The sequence below is a fragment of the Geotrypetes seraphini genome, chromosome 6, assembly GCF_902459505.1.
Source record: "Geotrypetes seraphini chromosome 6, aGeoSer1.1, whole genome shotgun sequence".
Classification (NCBI taxonomy): Eukaryota; Metazoa; Chordata; class Amphibia; order Gymnophiona; family Dermophiidae; genus Geotrypetes; species Geotrypetes seraphini.
In genome coordinates this window covers 51,969,272-51,989,166 of record NC_047089.1, presented here as the reverse complement: position 1 = coordinate 51,989,166, position 19,895 = coordinate 51,969,272, and the positions used below count along the sequence as shown (strand labels likewise).

Here is a 19,895-nt window from a genome sequence, read left to right as displayed (position 1 = left end):
TATGAGATCCTTACCCTCCATGCCCTTCGGAAGACCGATGAGGCAAACATTATTCCTACGCATACGGTTAGACATATCTTCGATATCACGCTGTATGACATCCATTTTGTGGAGGCCATGTTGTGCTTCTTGGATTTGAGTGTTGTGAACCGTGAGGCACTCTTTGGTCAGATCTAAGCGTGCACTATACTGTTTTAGCTGCAGGGTAATGTTATTTATTTCAGATCTGATATCTTCAGTTGCAGCTAGGTTATCTTGCATGAGACCACGCAGAATTTGCAGGTCGTGAGCAATCGAGGCTCCCAGGCCTTTTCAGGCGATGGGGGTTTGTGTTTGGAGCGCTTAGAGGACATAATAAGCCTGATGGATAGGTTTACTGACCTCAAAGCCAAGTAGAACAGGTTGAAATCGATATTTTTAAAGAAGGTTGAAGCGGAGGAGTTAGCTAGGCTGCCATCTTATGCACGGTCACGTGACGTCCCCCCAAACTGTGTCAATTTTGAGCATTTTAATCTGCAATCTTTTGCACTGCTCAGGAAGAAATACATTTGTTTCTTTTTCTCTGGGGGTTGTACTGCATGCAGAATCTTGAATCTTAGGGTGGTTTATTTTTTCTCCATATATTAGTACATTTAATTTTTGATCCTGTATTTGCATAGGGGTTATCTGTGTTCTGGTAGGAATGAATGTTGAGAAGCATACAGTGTGTTTTGTGTAGTTTAATTTTGTGGTTAACCATTACCATTATTAATAATAATAATAATAACTTTATTCTTATATACCGCTATAATCGTGCGACTTCTAGGCGGTTCAAAACTGAAGAGAGCTGGACAATCAGCGAGTTACAATATGCAGATAGTCAGTGAAAATTATAGTATACAGAATCTTAAAATGCAGCAAATTTCTATATCAGTTTGTTTAGAATTTCAGAAGGGCCCTTTTAGAAAAAGTGGCGAATTACATAATACAATTTGTTAAGAATTTCATGGGGGACATATTAGGAAAAACGGAAAGGAAGTTAGTGTTTGGTGTAGTTAATGTTTAGGTGATACTAAGATAAGGTGATACTGTTAATAAGATTATATTGTGTGTGTATATATGAAAAATGAATGGAAAAAATGGTGTTATAATTATGATTATGGGGGCAGGATCTGGCCCGCGACTTAGCCTGTTTCGGATTTCAGCCCCTTAATGTGAGTTTGACACCCCTACACTACATCAACCGGCTCACCTTTACCCACATGTTTATTCACACCTTCAAAGTCAAGCAAATTGGTGAGGCAAGATCACCCTCAGCTGAAACCATGCTGACTGTCTCATTAAAGCATGTTTGTCTACGTGTTCCACTATTTTATTTTTTATAATTCTTTCCGGCACTGAAATCAAGTTTACCAGTCTGTAATTTCCTGGATCTCCCATGGAACCCTTTAAAAAAAAAAAATCGGTGTAACAAAGGCCACCCTCCAATCTTCAGGTACTACAGATGATTTTAGCGACAGGTTACAGATCACTAACAGAAGTTCAGCAATTTGATGTTTGAGTTATTTTAGTACCCTGGGATGTATACAATCTGGTCCAGGTGATTTATCACTTTTTAACTTGTCGTTTTGGCTTAGTACATCTTCCAGATTCACTGAGATTTCTTTCAGTTCCTCTGCATCACCCTCCTTGAAAACCATTTCCGGTTCAGGTAGATCTCTTACATATTCTTCCGTAAAGACCGAAGCAAAGAATTCATTCAGTCTCTCAGCTATGGACTTAACTTCCCTGAGCATCCCTTTTGCTCCTTGATCATCCAATGGTCCGGTCCATTGGATTCCCTCACAGGTTTCCTGCTTCTGATGTACCTAAAAAAACTGTTATGAGTTTTTGCCTCTTTTGCAAGTTTCTCTTCATATTCTCTTAGCTTTCTTTATCAATGCTTTGCATCTAACTTGCCAGTGCTTGTGTCTCTTCTTCTTTTCTTCATTCAGATCCATTTTCCATTCTTTAAAGGATTTTTTTTTTTGGGGGGGGCTCTAATAGCCTCTTTCACTTCACCTTTAAATCATGCCAGCTCTCATTTCCTCTTTTTTCCACCTTTGCTGATATGTGGACTACATCTGGTCTGGGCTGCCATGAAGGTATTTTTAAATAAGATCCATGCCTGGTTTACAATTCTAACCTTTGCAACTGATCCTTTTAGCTTCTTTTTAACCATTTTCCTCATTTTATCATAGTCACCCTTTTGAAAATTAAATGCTTCTATAGTAGATTTCTTTTGTGATGTCACTTCCGGTACCAGCTCAAATTTAATCACGTTATGATTACTGTTTCCCAGCAGACCCAACACAGTTAACTCCTATACTCTGCCTTGAATTCCACTAAGGACCAAATCAAAAATAGCTCCCCCTCTTGTTGTTCCTGAGCCAGTTGTTCCAAGAAGCAGTCAGTTATGTTGTCTAGGAATGCTTCCTCCCTAGCGCTCCCCGATGTAACATTTAACCAGTCAATGTTGGGGTAATTGAAATCATACTATATATAAACAAGAAGCATAATACAAAACCACAAAGAAAAAAAAGAATTATGCTTGATACATAAGACAGCTACACTGCCACAAGTAAATCAGAACACAGACTAGATCATGAATGTACACACTTCCAAAAATCCAGATCACCAGCACAAACTTGTGGAGAAAAAAAAGACCTCAGTTAAGCAGTGTGGCTGTCTTTGTGTGTCTGCTCATTTTGTCCCCTTTAGTTATGTGCATTTGTTACTCACTGAGATGTCATGTAAATTCCTATGTATGATTCACCAGATTCATTGTATTAGGAAACTAAGGCTACATCAGGGGTCTCAAAGTCCCTCCTTGAGGGCCGCAATCCAGTCGGGTTTTCAGGCTTTCCCCAATGAATATGCATGAGATCTATGTGCATGCACTGCTTTCAATGCACTAGACTTAACAACTGTGGCCTGAAAATCCGGCTCCCTTCATGCGTGCACTTGTCAGAGCACACATTTGTCAGGGCACTATTGTTCTGCGCGCTACTGATGGTGTACCATTATTGTGAGGTATGATGTAGCCCAGGGATCTCAAAGTCCCTCCTTGAGGGCCATAATCCAGTCGGGTTTTCAGGATTTCCCCAATGAATATGCATGAGATCTATGTGCATGCACTGCTTTCAATGCATATTCATTGGGGGAATCCTGAAAACCTGACTGGATTGCGGCCCTCAAGGAGGGACTTTGAGATCCCTGTTATAGAGGGATTCCAGTTTTCTGGGAGCCACCAGCACAGAAAGAGGAGATTCCAAGTTCTTGTAGAATGTCCCTCATAAAATACCATGGAGTGGGAGCTTGAGTAGTTCTTTATCAAGGCACTCCTCGATAATGGAACGGTATGCTTCATAGACTTGTGCAAGGTCAGCATGATTTGGCTCAATGCCTTTTTGACCTCCGTCCCTGACGGGGGTAGGGGAAGGCTTCTTAGCCGGCTTACCAAGAGGGATGGTGTACAGTGACACCAGGGTCGATGTCTGTACTTCCACTGGTGTCGAGGATTTCGGCATCTTCGATGTTGATGGGGTTGATGTAGGTTCGCCCTCCATGGTGACACCAAACAGTTTTTCCTGCTGCAAGCTATGGTTTTTTGATAGTTCTTTTCTGCAGCGAAGAGCAGCACTTGCACGATTGGACACGGTGCTTGGGACCCAGGCACTACAGGCACCAGCTGTGAGGGTCTGTAAGTGACACAGTGAGAGCACAGCGACCGCACTTTTTAAATCCCGTCAGCGAGCTGAGGAATACGAGGAGGCCCCGCTGGGCCAAAAACCCACAGACGACCAAAAAAGACAAATTTTTTAAGTTTTTCGTTTAAAAAAAAAAGAAAAGAAAAAATGAATATGACTGAAAAGTCAAAGAACCGCAAGAGTGGGAAGGCAAAACCGACAACAGCCGTTGAAACGCGACTTCTTAGCTCTGCGGAAACTAAAAAACTGAGGGACCGCGCGCCTACATCGAGGGAAAGGTACTTGCATGGTGCAGGCTATCGCAAACTTTCTGAAAGTCTTAAAGTGGTGATGCACTTTTAAAGTGTCCGTACTGGAGCTCCGTCGGTGAGAATATACTGCCTGCTTGTTCTGGGATAAAATACTTTTTGTTTTTGTCTTGGAACATGTCACTTCCAGTACAAAGTCCTCCCGTTTGTGCTACCTTCTGGTCCCACACTGCAGATCGAATTCTCAAGCAACGTTTTGGGCATCATTATTGACTCTACACTTTCCTTTAATGATCATCTCAACTCTCTGGTAAAAAAAATGTTTTGTTAGTCTTCACATTTTGAGGAAAGTGAGATCCTGCTTCCACCAACAACATTTTGCTGTCCTTGTACAATCAATCATTCTTTCCAGACTGGACTATTGTAATTCCATCTATCTAAGTCTAACCAAGAAAAATCTTCAGACTTCAGCGGATCCAGAACACTCCGTTTAGGTTGATCTTTGCAAAAAGCAAATTCGATTATGTTTCTCCGCTTCTATCAAAACTTCACTGGCTTCTGGTGGTTTCTAGGATTCATTTTAAATGTACCTGCCTAATTTTCAAGATCCTATATGGCATTCTTCCTCCCCTAATCCCACTATCCTGGAATTCTTCAAGACCTGACACTACCAGATCCGCCCACATACTCAAACTATCTTTCCCCTCGTTAGAAGGTGTCATGTATGCAGGTAAATTAGAGAAATCCCTTTTCTTCAAATTCACTGAGCTTTGGAATAACCTCCATGCCCCGCTGCGGAACCTAGGCTCATTCCAATTATTCCGAAAGCATCTGAAAACCTGGCTTTTCTCCAAAACGTAAAGCTATCTATTTAAAATGTAAAGCTAGCTATCCTCTTCATTACCTGTAATTTCTTATTATGTCCTTCCCTCATTTATTGAATTACCTGTAAACCGTGTCGAGCTCTATCTTTAGTTTAGTTTACCTTCAGAGTTTTCACAAAGTGCTTAGCTGTTGTAGCAGCAATTCTTTGTTCATTCAACTTCCGTGTACAGTATGTCCTTACTTGGATGACTGGTTGATAAAAGCCTTCACACTCCAGCAGGCTCAACATGCTTTGAATTCTACCTGGAGCCCACTCCAGTCTCTGGAATTCATTGGAGCTCTTCTGGACACAATCCAAACAAGTGTAACGAGTCTCTGCTGAGGGAGGAAAGCATGTGTCTGCTCGAGATTTGCTAGGAACAGCCACCATGACACTTATAGCATCTCAGTGGCCACGTCAACCTTGGTTCCCTCTGTGCAAACAGGAACTTATTACTCTGCGAATTTTCCCAACATTGCTGATACAGAGAGAGAGATCACTACTGCATCCCAATCTACATTCCTTGGCACTCACAGCATGGTATCTCTCTCCCAACCACAAGATACTCTTTCTCCCTGTCTGCATCAGTGTCAACTATCATTGAAGCATCGAGAAAGCCTTCCATTGGGTGCTACCACTTCAAATGGACTCATTTTTCCTTATGGTGTAAGAACAATTCTCTGGATCCAGTAATCTGTCCCTTTCCATCTGTACTGGACTACCTCCTACACCTCTATAATTCTGGTCTAAAAACTAATTCAGTCAGAGTTCATCTCAATGTTATAAAGTGTTTTTCACACACCACTGCACAACAAAGCCCTTAGCACAAGGGTGTCAAAGTCCCTTCTCAAGGGACGCAATCCAGTTGGGTTTTCAGGATTTCCCCAATGAATATGCATGAGATCTATTAGCATACAATGAAAGCAGTGCGTGCAAATAGATCTCATGCATATTCATTGGGGAAATCCTGAACACCCGACTGATTGCGGCCCTTGAGGAGGGACTTTGACACTCCTGCCTTAGCGGTTTATCCTCTTATCTCCAGATTCATGAAACATCTTTAGAATGTTAAATTCCTCTAAAACCTCCCAAAGAAGCTTGGGATCTTAATGTGGTACTATCAGTGCTCATGAAGACTCCATTTGAATCACTGTCCACTTCATCTCTCAAGCACCACACTTAGAAAGTGGTCTTTCATTGCTCTCACATCAGTTCGTAGGATAAGTTAACTCCAAGCATTAGTAAAGAATCCACCAAATATTACATTTTATCCTGACAAGGTGATTCTTTAAACTCATCCAAAATTCCTCCCAAAAGTTGTTACGGAGTTTCATCTCAACCAGTCCATCAATTTTCCAATATTTTATCCAGAGCCATATTCTCATCCTGACAAGACAGTGCTTCACACATTGGATTGCAAACGTGCTCTCACTTGCTACTTGGATAGAAGCAAGCCTCACAGAGTTTCTAATCAGCTGTTCCTGTCATTTAACCCAAATAAGTTGGGAAGTCCAGTAACCAAGAGAACTATCTCCATATGGATTGTGGACTGTATCTCATTCTGATATGCTCGGTCTGGTCTGACGATAGGGGGTCGTATTACTGCACATAAGGTGCAAGCCATGGTGACTTCAGTAGCCCATCTGCACTCCATTCCTATTGAGGAAAACTGTAATGCAGCCACTTGGTCCTCAATTCATACATTCATGACCCACTACTATTTGGAAAATCTTACCAGACAGGACAGTCATTTCAGCCACAAAGTTTAATTATTAATTAGAAGCCAATTTCACACCAGACCTATTCGTTAGCTGGGGAGTCCCCACATGTGAGAAAATGCTGCTTGTTTGTCCTGGAATAAAAGTAGTTACTTACATGTGTTATCCAAGGATAGCAGGCAGATATTCTCACAACCCGCCCACCTCCACTTTTTGGCTTTTTAGCTTTGTCATTGAACTGATGGCCCGCAAGCTGGCAGCGGGCAGGAAGGCACCTGTGCATGTGCGGTATGGGAAATCTTTTTAGCTTTAAAGTGATAGTTCACTTTAGACAGTCCATGCAAGGTTCCATGGATGACATCACCACACGTGAGAATATCTGCCTGCTGTCCTTGGATAACACCTGTTACAGGTAAGTAGCTGTGCTATATATGCACTGCTGTGGATTTTTACACCTCTGTTTTGAACTTTAATATTATGTATGGTAACAAAAATGTGTGCCTATTTAACTGACTAGGTTGTAAGTATGGTCAGGGGTAGATAAGAACATAATAGCCTTATTGGGTCAGACCAATGTTAAAATCAAGCCCAGTAGCCCTTTCTTACGGTGGCCAATCCAGGTCCCTAGTACCTGGCCAAAAACCAAGTAGCAGCAACATTCCATCGAGGGCAAGCAGTGGCTTCCTCCCATATCTTTCTCAATAACAGACTATGGACTTTTCCTCCAGGAAATTGTCCAAACTTTTCTTAAAACCAGCACACTAGTTACCTATAAAACATTAAAACACAGGAGAACCTCTTTATCTTATACATTTATTGAGTCCATTTATACCATTAAGATCTCTTAGATCTGCAATTTTGGGTGAATGGGAAGAGTTGTGATTTACATATGAATATTTACACCGAATAGATATAAATGTCCATAGCTTCATTTAGCCGTAAATTCTCTAGCTTTTGTGAGGAAATTGTATAAAGGCATAAATATATCTATGAATTTTTATGAAACAGGTACCTATTTGCCCTCCCAATCTAGACAAGCAGTTATGAATTTATCCTATGCTGATATTTCAGTAGGAATGAGTAATGGTATACAACTTACACATTTCTTTTGTTTTGTGATGGAGGTGTTTTTGGAGGCCTCCCTCGTTTTTTCTGCGGTGTGGATTGTGGTGACTCATCCGCAAGACATTCAGATGTCTCCAACCTATTTGGAGGATGATCCAAATTTGAAATATTTCATAATAAGTATTAAAACAAAACAAGATGAATAGGGTGCAGTAAGGAAAATGACCTACCTCTGCTGAGCTTTTCTAGGCATTTTAGGTTGCCTGCCTCTTCGTTTTCGTTGCAGATTTTCACTGACCTGTTCTTCCCCCATTTCTTCCTCTTCCTCTACTGCTAATTGCTGAGCTTTTTTTCTGCCTCTCTTAGCAGGTTTAACAGCTATATCTTCCTTTGGTATAATTCCTTTGGCTGCTTTGGGAGGCCGCCCCCTCCTGCCTCTCTTTGGTGGACTGTTCTGTTCATCCTCATTTTCTAACAAACCTTCTTTCAGCCTCTTTTCCTCTGGCCAGGGCTCATCTGACTCTGAAGCAACTGCAGCTCTTTTCCTTCCTCGCTGACTACCCTTCAGTTTTTGCTCTTGTCCTAGTTTGCACAGCTCCTCAAGATTCATCTTCTCTTCTGGATCCATGAGAGTTGCTTTCTTTCGACTTCGTGGCCTCTCCAGTTCTGACTGCAAAGCAAATTTGCATTACTAAATACTGTTGATTAATTTGACTATATCTGAGCATTACATATATAATTCCTGTGTTATTCAACATACAGTAAACATTGTATATCAGGAATACAGGTTCAGTTTGCATGCTTCATTTAGTTATTTTCTACCTCCTTTCATGTATAGCACACGTGTGTCAAATACAAGACCCGCGGGCCAAATCCAGTCTGTCTGGCTGTTTTATGTGACCCGCGGCAATGCTCCCAAACTTCCCGTTCTCACAGCCCCTATTCAATAAGCTAGAGGAAGGAGATTTTTTTTTTAAAATTTGGGCGGAGCTTACCTAAGATGGCGATCTGAATGTTTGCGGAGACGCCGTTGTTCTCGTGGTGGAATTTTACTGTGAGCTATGGTGAAAAGGAAATCTAAGGTTCGGGTCTTTCCCGTTGAAGTAACGACACCATTGGGTCCGATGGATTCCTTCGTGGAACATGGCTCGCGAACGCCACAACCGGAGGTATCCTCGGCTGGAGAGACTGCACAAGCTGAGGTGCGGGATCTCTCCTTTGAGGCAGTCATTCTTTCTCCGGATGAGCGTAGACCGCCTTCCTGCCCCGCAGCAACGGAGGAGTCGTTTGCCGACGTGCCGGCTCGGGATGCCCTCTTGCTGTCCTCTCGGAGTGGGAGGACTAACCCTGTATGGGGGAAGGAGGAGCCCTTAGGATCCCAGGAAGCGGCTGAGAGAACTCAGCAAGCTCATGTACTCTCTTCAACTGCTCAGGAGGCTACAGGTACTTTGGGAGCCCATGAACTTTTTCAGATTTCTGAAGTGGTTACTGATACTTTGGTCACAACAGGACATATTGGAACTGAGATTGTCCCCTTGCAAAGGCCTAAGGTAATTACAATGGAATCCATATGGGAGGCCATATCAAACATGCAAACTTCTCTGGGGAGTCAAATTCAACAGTTATCTTCACGCTGTACTACTGTTCTCTCAGAAAATTTGGAACTTAAAAATAAGGTATCAAGTATGGAGAACAAAATGAGTGACATTGAGACTAAAGTAAAGACTTTGGAAGTACAAGCCCTGACTTGGGTTAAGGACAGTGCTAGCTTGCACTTTAAACAAGAAATGCTGGAAAATTCTATTAGGAGGAATAATCTTCGGATTATTAATTTTCCAAAAGTACAATCTACAACTGCCCTTATTATGTTTAAAAGATATCTGTCAGAAATTTTGAAAGTACCAGAAACCTCGTATCCACCTCTCTCAAAAATATATTACCTTTTAAAGAGAATTAAACCTCAAAATCCAAACTTAGATCAGCAGAATTTATCTGCTGATAGTTTGGATTTGACTCAGATTCTAGAGAGATCGGATACTGAGATTCAGGTCCCAGCCACATTAATAGTACAGTTTGCAATTGATTCGGACAGGGACTGGATGCTTAGGATGTTTTTTAAGTATAAAGATGTTCCGTTTATGACAAATATAATTAGGATGTATCCTGATGTATCTCGTCCAACCCAGAGAAGAAGAAAACAATTTTTGGTATTAAGACCTCAGGCTGTACAACTAGGGGCAACCTTTGTTCTAAGATACCCCTGTAAGTGTGTTATGATATTTGGAGGAAATAGATATGTATTTTATGAACCACAACAGTTATCTAAGTTTATCTCGGATAGAGAGTCATCATGAGCTTCTTTGTTTTCAAGTTAGCTCAATGCAGATTGTTCAAGAGCAGTCAGATCGCCTCTTTATTATTGTCTTTTATTAATTTCCTAATTGTTTCATCTCAGTTTTTTCCTTAACTTCGTCTCCAAAATATATTGTGGACTAACAATGCTTTGTATAGTTTGATTTTCTTTAAGAATTTTGGAATGTGATCTATTTCAAACTACAGTGTATGTTTGCTTATTGACTTGTAATTATTGTCAATTATTAAAAATCAATAAATATTAAATTTAAAAAAAAAAAGCTAGAGGAAGGATTGGTCAACTTAGAACTAATGAACTATTTAGATCTAGTTGAATAATCAGAGCACTTGTGCCTCTGCTGTAAAGACCATAAAGGTGATTAAGGATAGAAGCTATAACTTGTCTCAGTGCTGTAACCTTGATTGTTGTTTAACTTGAGTTGATTTATAATTAAAAAGTTTTTGGATTTAATTTTGAGTGGAATTAAGGACAGAATGGTTCATGATATTTTGAAATTTTAATGGATAAATTTTAAATTATTAATTGCACTTGGCCATCTAGTCTGGTACTTTAAATAAGAGGATTAGTAATAGTGAATACATTACTACTTAATTCACTATTACTAATTGGGATTTTTAAATCAGTATTTGGAATATAAGATGAACATTATTTAATTAATTAAAAATAAAAATGAAATAGAAAGATTTATATGAAGTTTTAACACAGTCTTAGGGTGTTTTTAGTATATGATGTTGGATTTAAACACGTTTTTCTTATATTATGCAGAGCTCCTTTAGAACCCTTGACAAAGCTTCTGTATGGGGAAACGGGTTCTCATCAAAAAGAGGCAGTAGTGACTGCACATTAAACATAAGTGATAATACTTACTGTTATAACGTCTTATTAAAAGTTGACTATATAATAAATTAGTGACAGTAAGATTTAAGCAAAGCATTAAGGAGGTGGTGGAGTTAAGGGTCAAAGATTAAGATTCCAACTCATTTAGCTTTGATATTACACAATCATATGTTTAATCAAGCAGGTTTCTGAGACCCTTTACCCTCCTTCTTATATTTGACACTCTGAAGTGGGGTGATTTATATTTGTGGACAGACTTAAAGATCTAAATCTGTATACTTTTGAGGAAAGGCGGGAGAGGGGAGATACGATAGAGACATTTAAATACCGTATTTGCCGGCGTATAAGACGACTGGGCGTATAAGACGACCCCCCAACTTTTACAGTTAAAATATAGAGTTTGTTATATACTCGCCGTATAAGACTACCCCTTCTTCCGCACACCTTCTGCACAACAAATAAAACTTAAAAGAACATCAGAATTTATTTCAACAATTTTAATTAATTCACTAAAGCAATAGAATTCTTTTCCTACCTTTGTTGCCTGGTTTCTGCTTTCCTCATGTTCTCATTCAATTCCTTCCATCCACTATCTCTCTTCCTTCTGCATCTTCCATTTGCTCTGTTACTGTGCCTCTCCCTTTCTTCCCCCTTCCAAATTGGTCTGGCACCCATCTTCTTCTCTCTGCTCCCCCCATAGTCTGGCATCTGTCTTCTTCCCTGCCAGCATCTTCTCCCTACTCTCTCTTCCTCATTTCCTTTGTGTCCTTCTCCCCCCCATCTTCCCCATGTCCTTTCAGCGTCCTTCTCCACCCCTTTGTCTTCCCCATGTGCTTTCAGAGTCCTTCCCATGGCCTTTCAGCGTCCTTCTTCACCCCTTTGTATTCCCCCATGTGCTTTCAGCCTCCTTCTCCCTCCTCTGTCTTCAAGTGCTTTCAGAGTCCTTCCCCCCCTCCTGTCTTCACCATGGCCTTTCAGCGTCCTTCTCCCCCCCTCCTTCTCTACCGCCCCGGGTGCAGCACAGCCGGCCAGGTCCCCTTACTTTTGTGGCACTTCCCCGACCGACCGACAACAGCCCCGGTCCGACAAACCTCCCTGCCCTTATCCGCGAATCTAAATTACCTTCTTACAGCTGCTGTAAGAAGGTAATTTAGATTCGCGGCTACAGGGCAGGGAGGATTGTCGGACCCGGGCTGTTATCGGTCGGTCGGGAAAGTGCCACAAAAGTAAGGGAACCTGGCCGGCTGTGCTGCAACCGGGGCGGGGAGGGGCGGGCCGCCCCTTTCCCTTGGTAGCCACTCGAACCGCGAGGCTACTCTCCTTCTCCTTATCTGCCCTGCCTGCAGCACAGAGCCGAACGGAAGTCTTCCCGACGTCAGCGCTGACGTCGGGAAGACTTCCGTTCGGCTCTGTGCTGCAAGCAGAGAAGGTAGGGAGAAGAAGAGCCGCGTACATCCAGAAGACTGAGTACATCCAGCCCCGCAGGAGCCCCGCGACCCTCGGAGGCGTCCCCATGGGATCCCCGCGACCCTAGGGGGCGTCCCCACGGGATCCCCGCGACCCTAGGGGGCGTCCCCGTGCAGCTCTCTAATGTAAAGTAAGGGCATGTAAACAGTACCCGGCGTATAAGACGACCCCCGACTTTGGGGAGGATTTTAAGGTACTGAAAAGTCGTCTTATACGCCGGCAAATACGGTACCTACGTGGTGTAAACGCGCATGAGTCGAGTCTCTTTCATTTGAAAGGAAACTCTGTAATGAGAGGGCATAGGATGAAGTTAAGAGGTGATAGGCTCCGGAGTAATCTGAGGAAATACTTTTTTACAGAAAGGGTGGAACAGTCTCCCGGAAGAGGTAGTGGAAACAGAGACTGTGTCTGAATTCAAGAGGGCCTCGGATAGGCACATAGGATCTCCCAGAGAGAGAAAGAGATAATGGTTACTGTGGATGGGCTTCCATAGGTTGATGACCCGGTATATAAAGCTAAGCTTTAGTTTAGTTTTAGTTTAGATGGGGCATTTGGCCTTATATCTGCAATCATGTTTCTATGTTTTTATGTGAATGGTAGCGTTGTCAGAGAACTGAGATTTTGATTGGAAATACATTGGATTTGAGCGTACCGTAGTCACCAACAGGCTATTTTGAATTGTGCAGCTGGTGAAGAGAGTTTACATGCTCTGAATCTTAGCCAGGAGAGGAACTCTGTCGTCTCTTGTGAACCACAGAGAAAAATGGAAAGCTAGGAACAAAGTGGTACCTTAATAGATAAACATAACTCATCAGCAGGGTAGGGACTTGGAACCAATAATAGAGCTGAAGTTGGAGTTGAATCAGGGTTGGGCTACAGATCCCTGTTTGTGACCACTGAACAAAGGTTCAGACATGCACGGTTAACTCTTGTGTGTGCTCTCAGGTATACTACATAGTTAATGGAGTAGAAACACAGGAAAACTCTGAAGGGAGAACGATAAATAGATTGGAATAGGAAAAACCTTTAAACAAAGGTACGTCCTTTTTAGCACAAGTATTGGAAGAATACCAAATGCAGAAAAAAGAAATAGTGTAATGATCCATAATGAATTCCAAAAGATACGAGTGTGAACCTGTTCGTAGTCCAGTGTACCGGCTAGTAGTGAATGTTCCAGAATGGGCGAGGAAAGGTTCAAGAATAGGTCTAGAATTATAAAGGTAGATCTTAGTGAAGGCAGAGATAGCCAGAAAAAGGTAAAATCATCCTAAATAGGATGTACACTGGCCTCCTTCTCCCCTATAGCCAGTCCCAAGCCTCTAAAGTCTCTAGAATAAAGAAGTAGATGGAGACGAAGGTTGATCTTTTGATATTAGTAAATGGGACGTAGCGCCTTGAACGCCCGGGGGCTTGGAAGTCATGGGGTCTTTGGACAAAATTCTTGCTGCTACTCTGGTGCCACTTAAGTTATCTCACTGGTATGGCGTCTTGCGGCTTTCCACACGGGTACCAGGCATGAGCGCCCTGCGGGAGTGCTGGGAGGGGGACTTTGGTCAGCATTTTTCCGACCATCAGTTCCTGGAGTGCTTCCAGGTGCTTTATCATTTCTCCAAGTCTGCTGATTTTCAGGAGCTGGAATATAAGATTTTACATCGCGCTTATATTACCCGGCATTGGGAGAGCGCAACTTGGGTTGTGGGAGTGCGATCTCTATGTTAAATGTAAACCCACACCTATATACACTCTTTTCTTGAGTGTGCCAGGCTTACCATCTGGCAAGAGCTGTTGCCCCTTCTTGAGACCACTCTTCATCGTTCTGTGGAATGGAACTACAAGGTGCTTCTTCTGGGATTTCAGGAACCACTTCAGGAGCAGGGCCTTACTGTTCCTCAGTGTTGGTTCATTTACAATGTTACCCTCTTGGCTAAGAAGTTAATATTGTACTATTGGATTTCAGAGGATGCACCCCCCTGTAACTCACTGGAAATGCATGTTGTGGGAGCTGGCCCAGTTTGAGCTCCGGTCCTATAAAGGAGCTAGACATTCGGATATGAAGTATTATACCTTTCTGTGGCAGCATCTGCTGGACTTGGTTCTCATCTAAGCACCTGGCTGTTGGATTTTGCGCCACCCTTACCTTTTCATTTTTTCTGCAGCATTTGTGCTCTTACTGTACTCCAGGGGCTCGGGGAGGGGTGGGGGTGAGGGGTAGGAATGGCTTGTGTGGCTGGATTGTTTGTGGGGATTGTTGGGGCTCTCCATAAAAAATTGGATGGTGGGCTGGCAGGGTTCTGCTTTGACGGTCTTGTTTCTCTGCTATGCTAAAGAGTTGTGTTTCTCTGATGACCTTTCTTGTATTTTTTTGGTTGGCTGCCTTTTGCTGGAGGGGTAAAGCAGCAGTTTGTTATCAATTATTGTTATCAGTTATGTGTATTCTTACCATCATGGTTGTTATTTCTGCATTCTGCTGCATTTGCCACTGACCATTTTCAATAAAAATATATTAAAAAAAAATAAAATAAAATAAATGGGAAGTAAGGTAAGATATGCCAAATGAAATAGTGTGAGTATCTCCTTGAGTATTATATTAACATTGATGGCACAGTGGTAGACGTTCTGTGTTGAAGAACCTGGCTGATCCTGCTGAGGGAACATAATTAGTGAACCATCTGATATAGTATTCTCCAGACATTCAAGGAAAGAAATGTGATCCACTTTAAAGGCTCTACACCGATAGTAGATCTCTCCTTCAAATGGAAAAAATGTGTGAGGTGATCCAACTTAGCAGGCTCTACACCCAGATTGGATCCCTCCATCAGAGCCCCGGTAATGTAATAAGCAAAGTTATTCAGAGTACGGTACTGGGGTTTAAGAAGGGATTAGATGATTTCCTAAAGAAAAAGGGGATAGAAGGATATAGATAGAGGATTACTATACAGGTCCTGGACCTGATGGGCTGCCACGTGAGCGGACTGCTGGGCATGATGGACCTCTGGTCTGACCCAGCAGAGGCACTGCTTATGTTCTTATATTCAGATGGGTGGGATAGACAATCCATCCTAACTCGCTCTACACGTTTGATTAAGTTAGCATGATGTAGTGATAAACAGAAGAGTCATGCCATGCTTAATAGGCTGTAAACCATGCAGAACACATGCTGTTTACTTCATTGTTATAGTGCACAAAAGAGGTGATCCCACCTTATAGACTCTACAATCATGGTGGATATCTCTAATAGTACTTAGCAGTACTGTCAATGCGAGTATGCACAGTGGAGACAATGAGGAAAAATCCCAGTTTCAAAGTGCACAGCTGGAAACTCTCAGTTGAGGGTCGATGCTGGGAGCAATAGTAAGAGAAAGAGTGTCTCTCTGCTCTTAAAGAGCGCATCCTGAAGAAGAGTACAGAGGCAACTTAAGAAGTTCTGTAGGAGGCTCATCATAATCTAAGAAATAAAGGATCCATGGTTGGGTTTAGTATCTGACTCCAATTTGATAGTTAGAACTTTTTCCATATATACAGAAGAGAAAAAGGAGGAGGAGGAGGTGACACCGGGAAATTCTTTTTCACTGAAAGAGTGGTTGATCGCTGGAATAGTCTTCCACTACAGGTGATTGAGGCCAGCAGCGTGCCTGATTTTAAGGCCAAATGGGATCGGCACATGGGATCTCTTCACAGGGCAAAGGTAGGGGAGGGACATTAAGGTGGGCAGACTAGATGGGCCGTGGGCCCTTATCTGCCGTCTATTTCTATGTTTCTATGTTTCTAGGAGATGATTGGAAAGCAGGAAAGGGAGCCACAGACAACATTGCTGAATTGCTGCTGAGGCCGGCAGATTTTTCAGCGTGACGTAGGCTCACACTCAGTGTTCAGCAGTGTGGGTAAAGACAGATCAGAATCCACATTTGGATTTCTGGATTGAGAAGCGTTGAGAAGTACACTTTGGAGAAAAGATGAGGGACGGATTATACCACCGAGTTGGCCCATTCCTGTTAGGAGCTAAAGAGATGAACGGTTGGTTTTGTGTTTTGTATAAAGTAAGCCAAGGGACGCTTACAGTCCAACATATGAAGGTTTGTTTCTCTAGGAAGAGAATGTAGTTTTTGGGGGAAAAAATGGCAACATGCACAGTGAGGAATCCACCCTGAGATGTCTCACAGCAGAGTAAAGGAGTGGTTTGCCATTGTCTTTATACATTTGTGTGTGGCTTCAATGTGGTTCTACTGCCCAACATGTCCATAGGATGACAGCACCATATCGATGACATCCAGGGGAAGGAGAATCAGTATCATGATGATGTTCCCTTGTCAAGAGATCTCGATAGCTATTGATGATTTGATGAAAAAAACTGGAGTTAGTACCTGTTATATGCTAATTTCAGCGCAGGCCGGTACTGAGGAATTTGATGTTAGCATTGGTGCCGCATGCAAATTAAAAAATGTCATCAATTTCCCTCTTGAAGAACTCCTCAATTGATTTTGAAAAGAGTGCATTGGTAGAGTTGGCTCATGCGTCGGTATCATTGATGCTGTCGAGGTTAATGCAATGCATCACATAGTCCCGTGACTTTTAACACAGGGAATAGAGGCACCAGTACCATATGCTATCAAGGCGATACCATATGTGCAGCAGGGTGTCGAAGCGTCATTACCTGAAAAGGCAGCACACTTCAGAATTGACAGCCTGCATCGAGACTCAATGCTGAAAATGTCCACGATGAGGAAAATGTCTCGATGTATGAAGAGGAGCCACTGGTACATGATGCTAGCTGGTACCAAAGGTGCAGCAGGAGTCCAAGCGTGGTTGCCTCAATAGGCACTTCAGAAATGACAGCCTGCATTGAAGAATGATGGCGTCGAGAGACACGCATCAAGAGACTTGATGCTAGAAATGCAAATAATGCAATTCGATGTCCACCTGGACAGACAGGGATCAGTACCACAGAAAAGTCCCAAGTTGGTGGAAATCGGACTCCAGGCCTAAGATTTCCCAAAAAAAAATATGTAGAAATAAGAAAAAACATTGTTAGTTTGTTGTTTATTTTTTCTTCTTTGGTGTTTCAGTTATCATCGGTTTTTTTAAGCCCTGGACTCAGAACTAGCAGGAGAGGACGTTGAAGTGGAGTAAAAGGAAGGCTGAAAAGCCATCGACACTGTCGGCAGGAGCCAAGGCTTCAAAATTGCCTAAAGGCCTCTTCACACGGAAACTTATATTTATTATTTTTCTTGGAAAATAAAAACAAATAAGTAGAAAACATGAAAAAAATTAAGTGGGAAGGCAAACTTGAGGGAATGAAGTTCAGATATGTTATCTTCACTCTGCGGAAAATGAAAAACTGATGACCTCGTTGGGCAGGAAAGCATTTGCACATGAGCGGTGCGGGCAGTCTCAAAACTTTGCTAAAAGCTTAAAGTGACAGTATACTTTACCACTGTCCGTATCGGGCTCCGTGGATGATTTAACCTACATGTGACAATATGCTGTCTGCTTGTTTATAACAACAACAACAATAATAACAACAATTTTTTATATACCGCAGGACCGTGAAGTTCTATGCGGTTTACAATGATTAAAGATGTTACAGATAGAGTGAAATCAACAAAGTATAGACTTGGTGATTGACAGTTCTAGAGATCATTTGTTGAGGGCTAGGATTGTATAGGTTGGTTTCCTAAGTTTATGGATAAAGGATATTAAGTAAAGGCAAGGATTTTGCCAGCACTGAATTCAAAATGGTGCCAATATCCCTAGTGATAGTTTTGTGATACTACTGCTAGAGATCAAGCTGCTGCTTGAGGTTGGCAGTGCCATTTTGAACCTGACATCAACAAGGACAGAAGCAACTGAGGATTACTTCTACACCATGCCCCCTAGACCCCAAGGATTTGTAAAGCAGGCACAGGGAGGGGAAGTGCATGTGAAGGGTGGCAAATTAATGCCCAGTCTCTTTGAGATGCTCCCAGGAAGTAACAATAATGGTGCTTGCAAGGTTGACTACAATCAGTGTTATTCATGTTTTGCAGGAGTCACCAGGGCAGGATTAACCAATAGGCCAAGTAGGCACATGCCTAGGGCCTGAAATGGTCAGGGGGGCCCGATGAAGGAGGGCATCAACATTGTTTTTTCCAAACGGCGATGGGCCCCTCCACCATTGATTGGCAACTTGGGTTCCCCCTGATCGGCAATGCGTTCCTGATCGGCAATGGGTTCCCCCTCGGACCAGCAACACGAGCCCCCCCCCCCCCCGATCAACAACATGGCTCCCCCCCATCATTGAAAAGTAAGACAAGCAAGCAACGCGAGTAAGAAAGGCAATGGGAACTGTAATTTTGCAAGTGGTGCTACTTGCCCAAAGTTTCCTTCTGACGCAGCTTCCTGTTTCCGCCTGGGCGCATGGTGGGGTGGGGCGGGGCCCAGTGTACTTGTGTGCCTAGGGACCCTCGGCGAATTAATCCTGCCCTGGGAGTCACTAACTCATGGTATTGAAATGTTGCAGGTTAGAAATGATCACAATAAATTAATTTTACTACACCTCAACTACTCACTCTAAATCTGTCAATTCATTTGTTTAAATATTGTAAGATTCAACCTCTCTCAAACTACTGCAACATGAAAACTACTTACCCTCATTAGATCGGACTCATCTCTCTTGTCAGTTTTCTTTCCTGACAAAGGCGAAGCCATCATTGTATAATCTTCATTTTCACTGTGATCCAGTTCTGTACTGTCCAGTCTTACAACATACAATATACATTAATAATTATTTAGCATTATATAGCAAAATATATATAAAATCTCTCTTTCATGTTCTCAAAGGAGCCCAAAGTTAAGCCTGAAACAGTTTTAAAAACTACCATAAAGTTAACTTCTAACCCAAGCTCAATAAAGCTATACTTTAACACATCTACCTTGATAAACCACAAAAAACTAGACATCCACCAAAACCTTGAAAGACATAATCTCTGCAATAAATATGCAACAGAAAAAAATCTGCATATATGATTTTAAACTGGGTAAGATAAAGGGACCTCAAAACAACAAACATGCATAACTCAAGATTCATGCTTGATAAATTTCTGAAGTAATAATCACATTTAGATCGGTTAAGTGTTATGGAGGTTTCTGATTAATCAAAGTATACTACTATAAGCACTGGCGCTGGTTTCTTCTGAATTCTTTTCTCTAGAATTTTTATCTATCTGTCTGTCTAAAGAGATTATTGTCCTTACCTTGATAATATCTTTTCCAGTAGATAGGTGTGTCATTCTGGACAAGCAGGCTATCTCCCCATGGCCGCGAGTCATATGCAGAAGGAATCTACTCTGGATTTTTAATTTGGTCCTCCTACTTCACTGGGAGTTCTACTGCCACCTGTAGTTAGTACCTAAGCAAGCAAGAGCTCCATCAAAATCATTTAAGGACAATGATCGCTGACTTAGTGCATCTGGCCAATAATCTCTTTTCCAGTGCAATAGGTGTGTCATTCTGGACAAGTGAGACATACAAAAGTAGTCCCAGACATCTAGGGCGGGCTGACTGCGCTGGTCCTTAATACTGAGAACCCAAAGGCAGAGTCCTCTCTTGCGGTAATGT

The 19,895-nt window shown here is 42.2% G+C and overlaps 1 protein-coding gene across 2 annotated transcripts in view; it reads right to left on the bottom strand.

Annotated features, from left to right (window-relative positions):
* PDS5B (PDS5 cohesin associated factor B) overlaps positions 1–19,895 on the bottom strand; it is a 376,109-nt gene that overhangs the window by 19,755 nt on the left and 336,459 nt on the right. For both annotated transcript variants that reach the window (XM_033948529.1, XM_033948531.1), the window contains exons 31-33: positions 18,927–19,035; positions 7,855–8,294; positions 7,659–7,763 (exon numbers count right to left, since the gene is read on the bottom strand). In XM_033948529.1, coding sequence (XP_033804420.1) covers positions 7,659–7,763; positions 7,855–8,294; positions 18,927–19,035 — 654 coding nt within the window. The remainder of the gene's footprint in view (positions 1–7,658; positions 7,764–7,854; positions 8,295–18,926; positions 19,036–19,895) is intronic.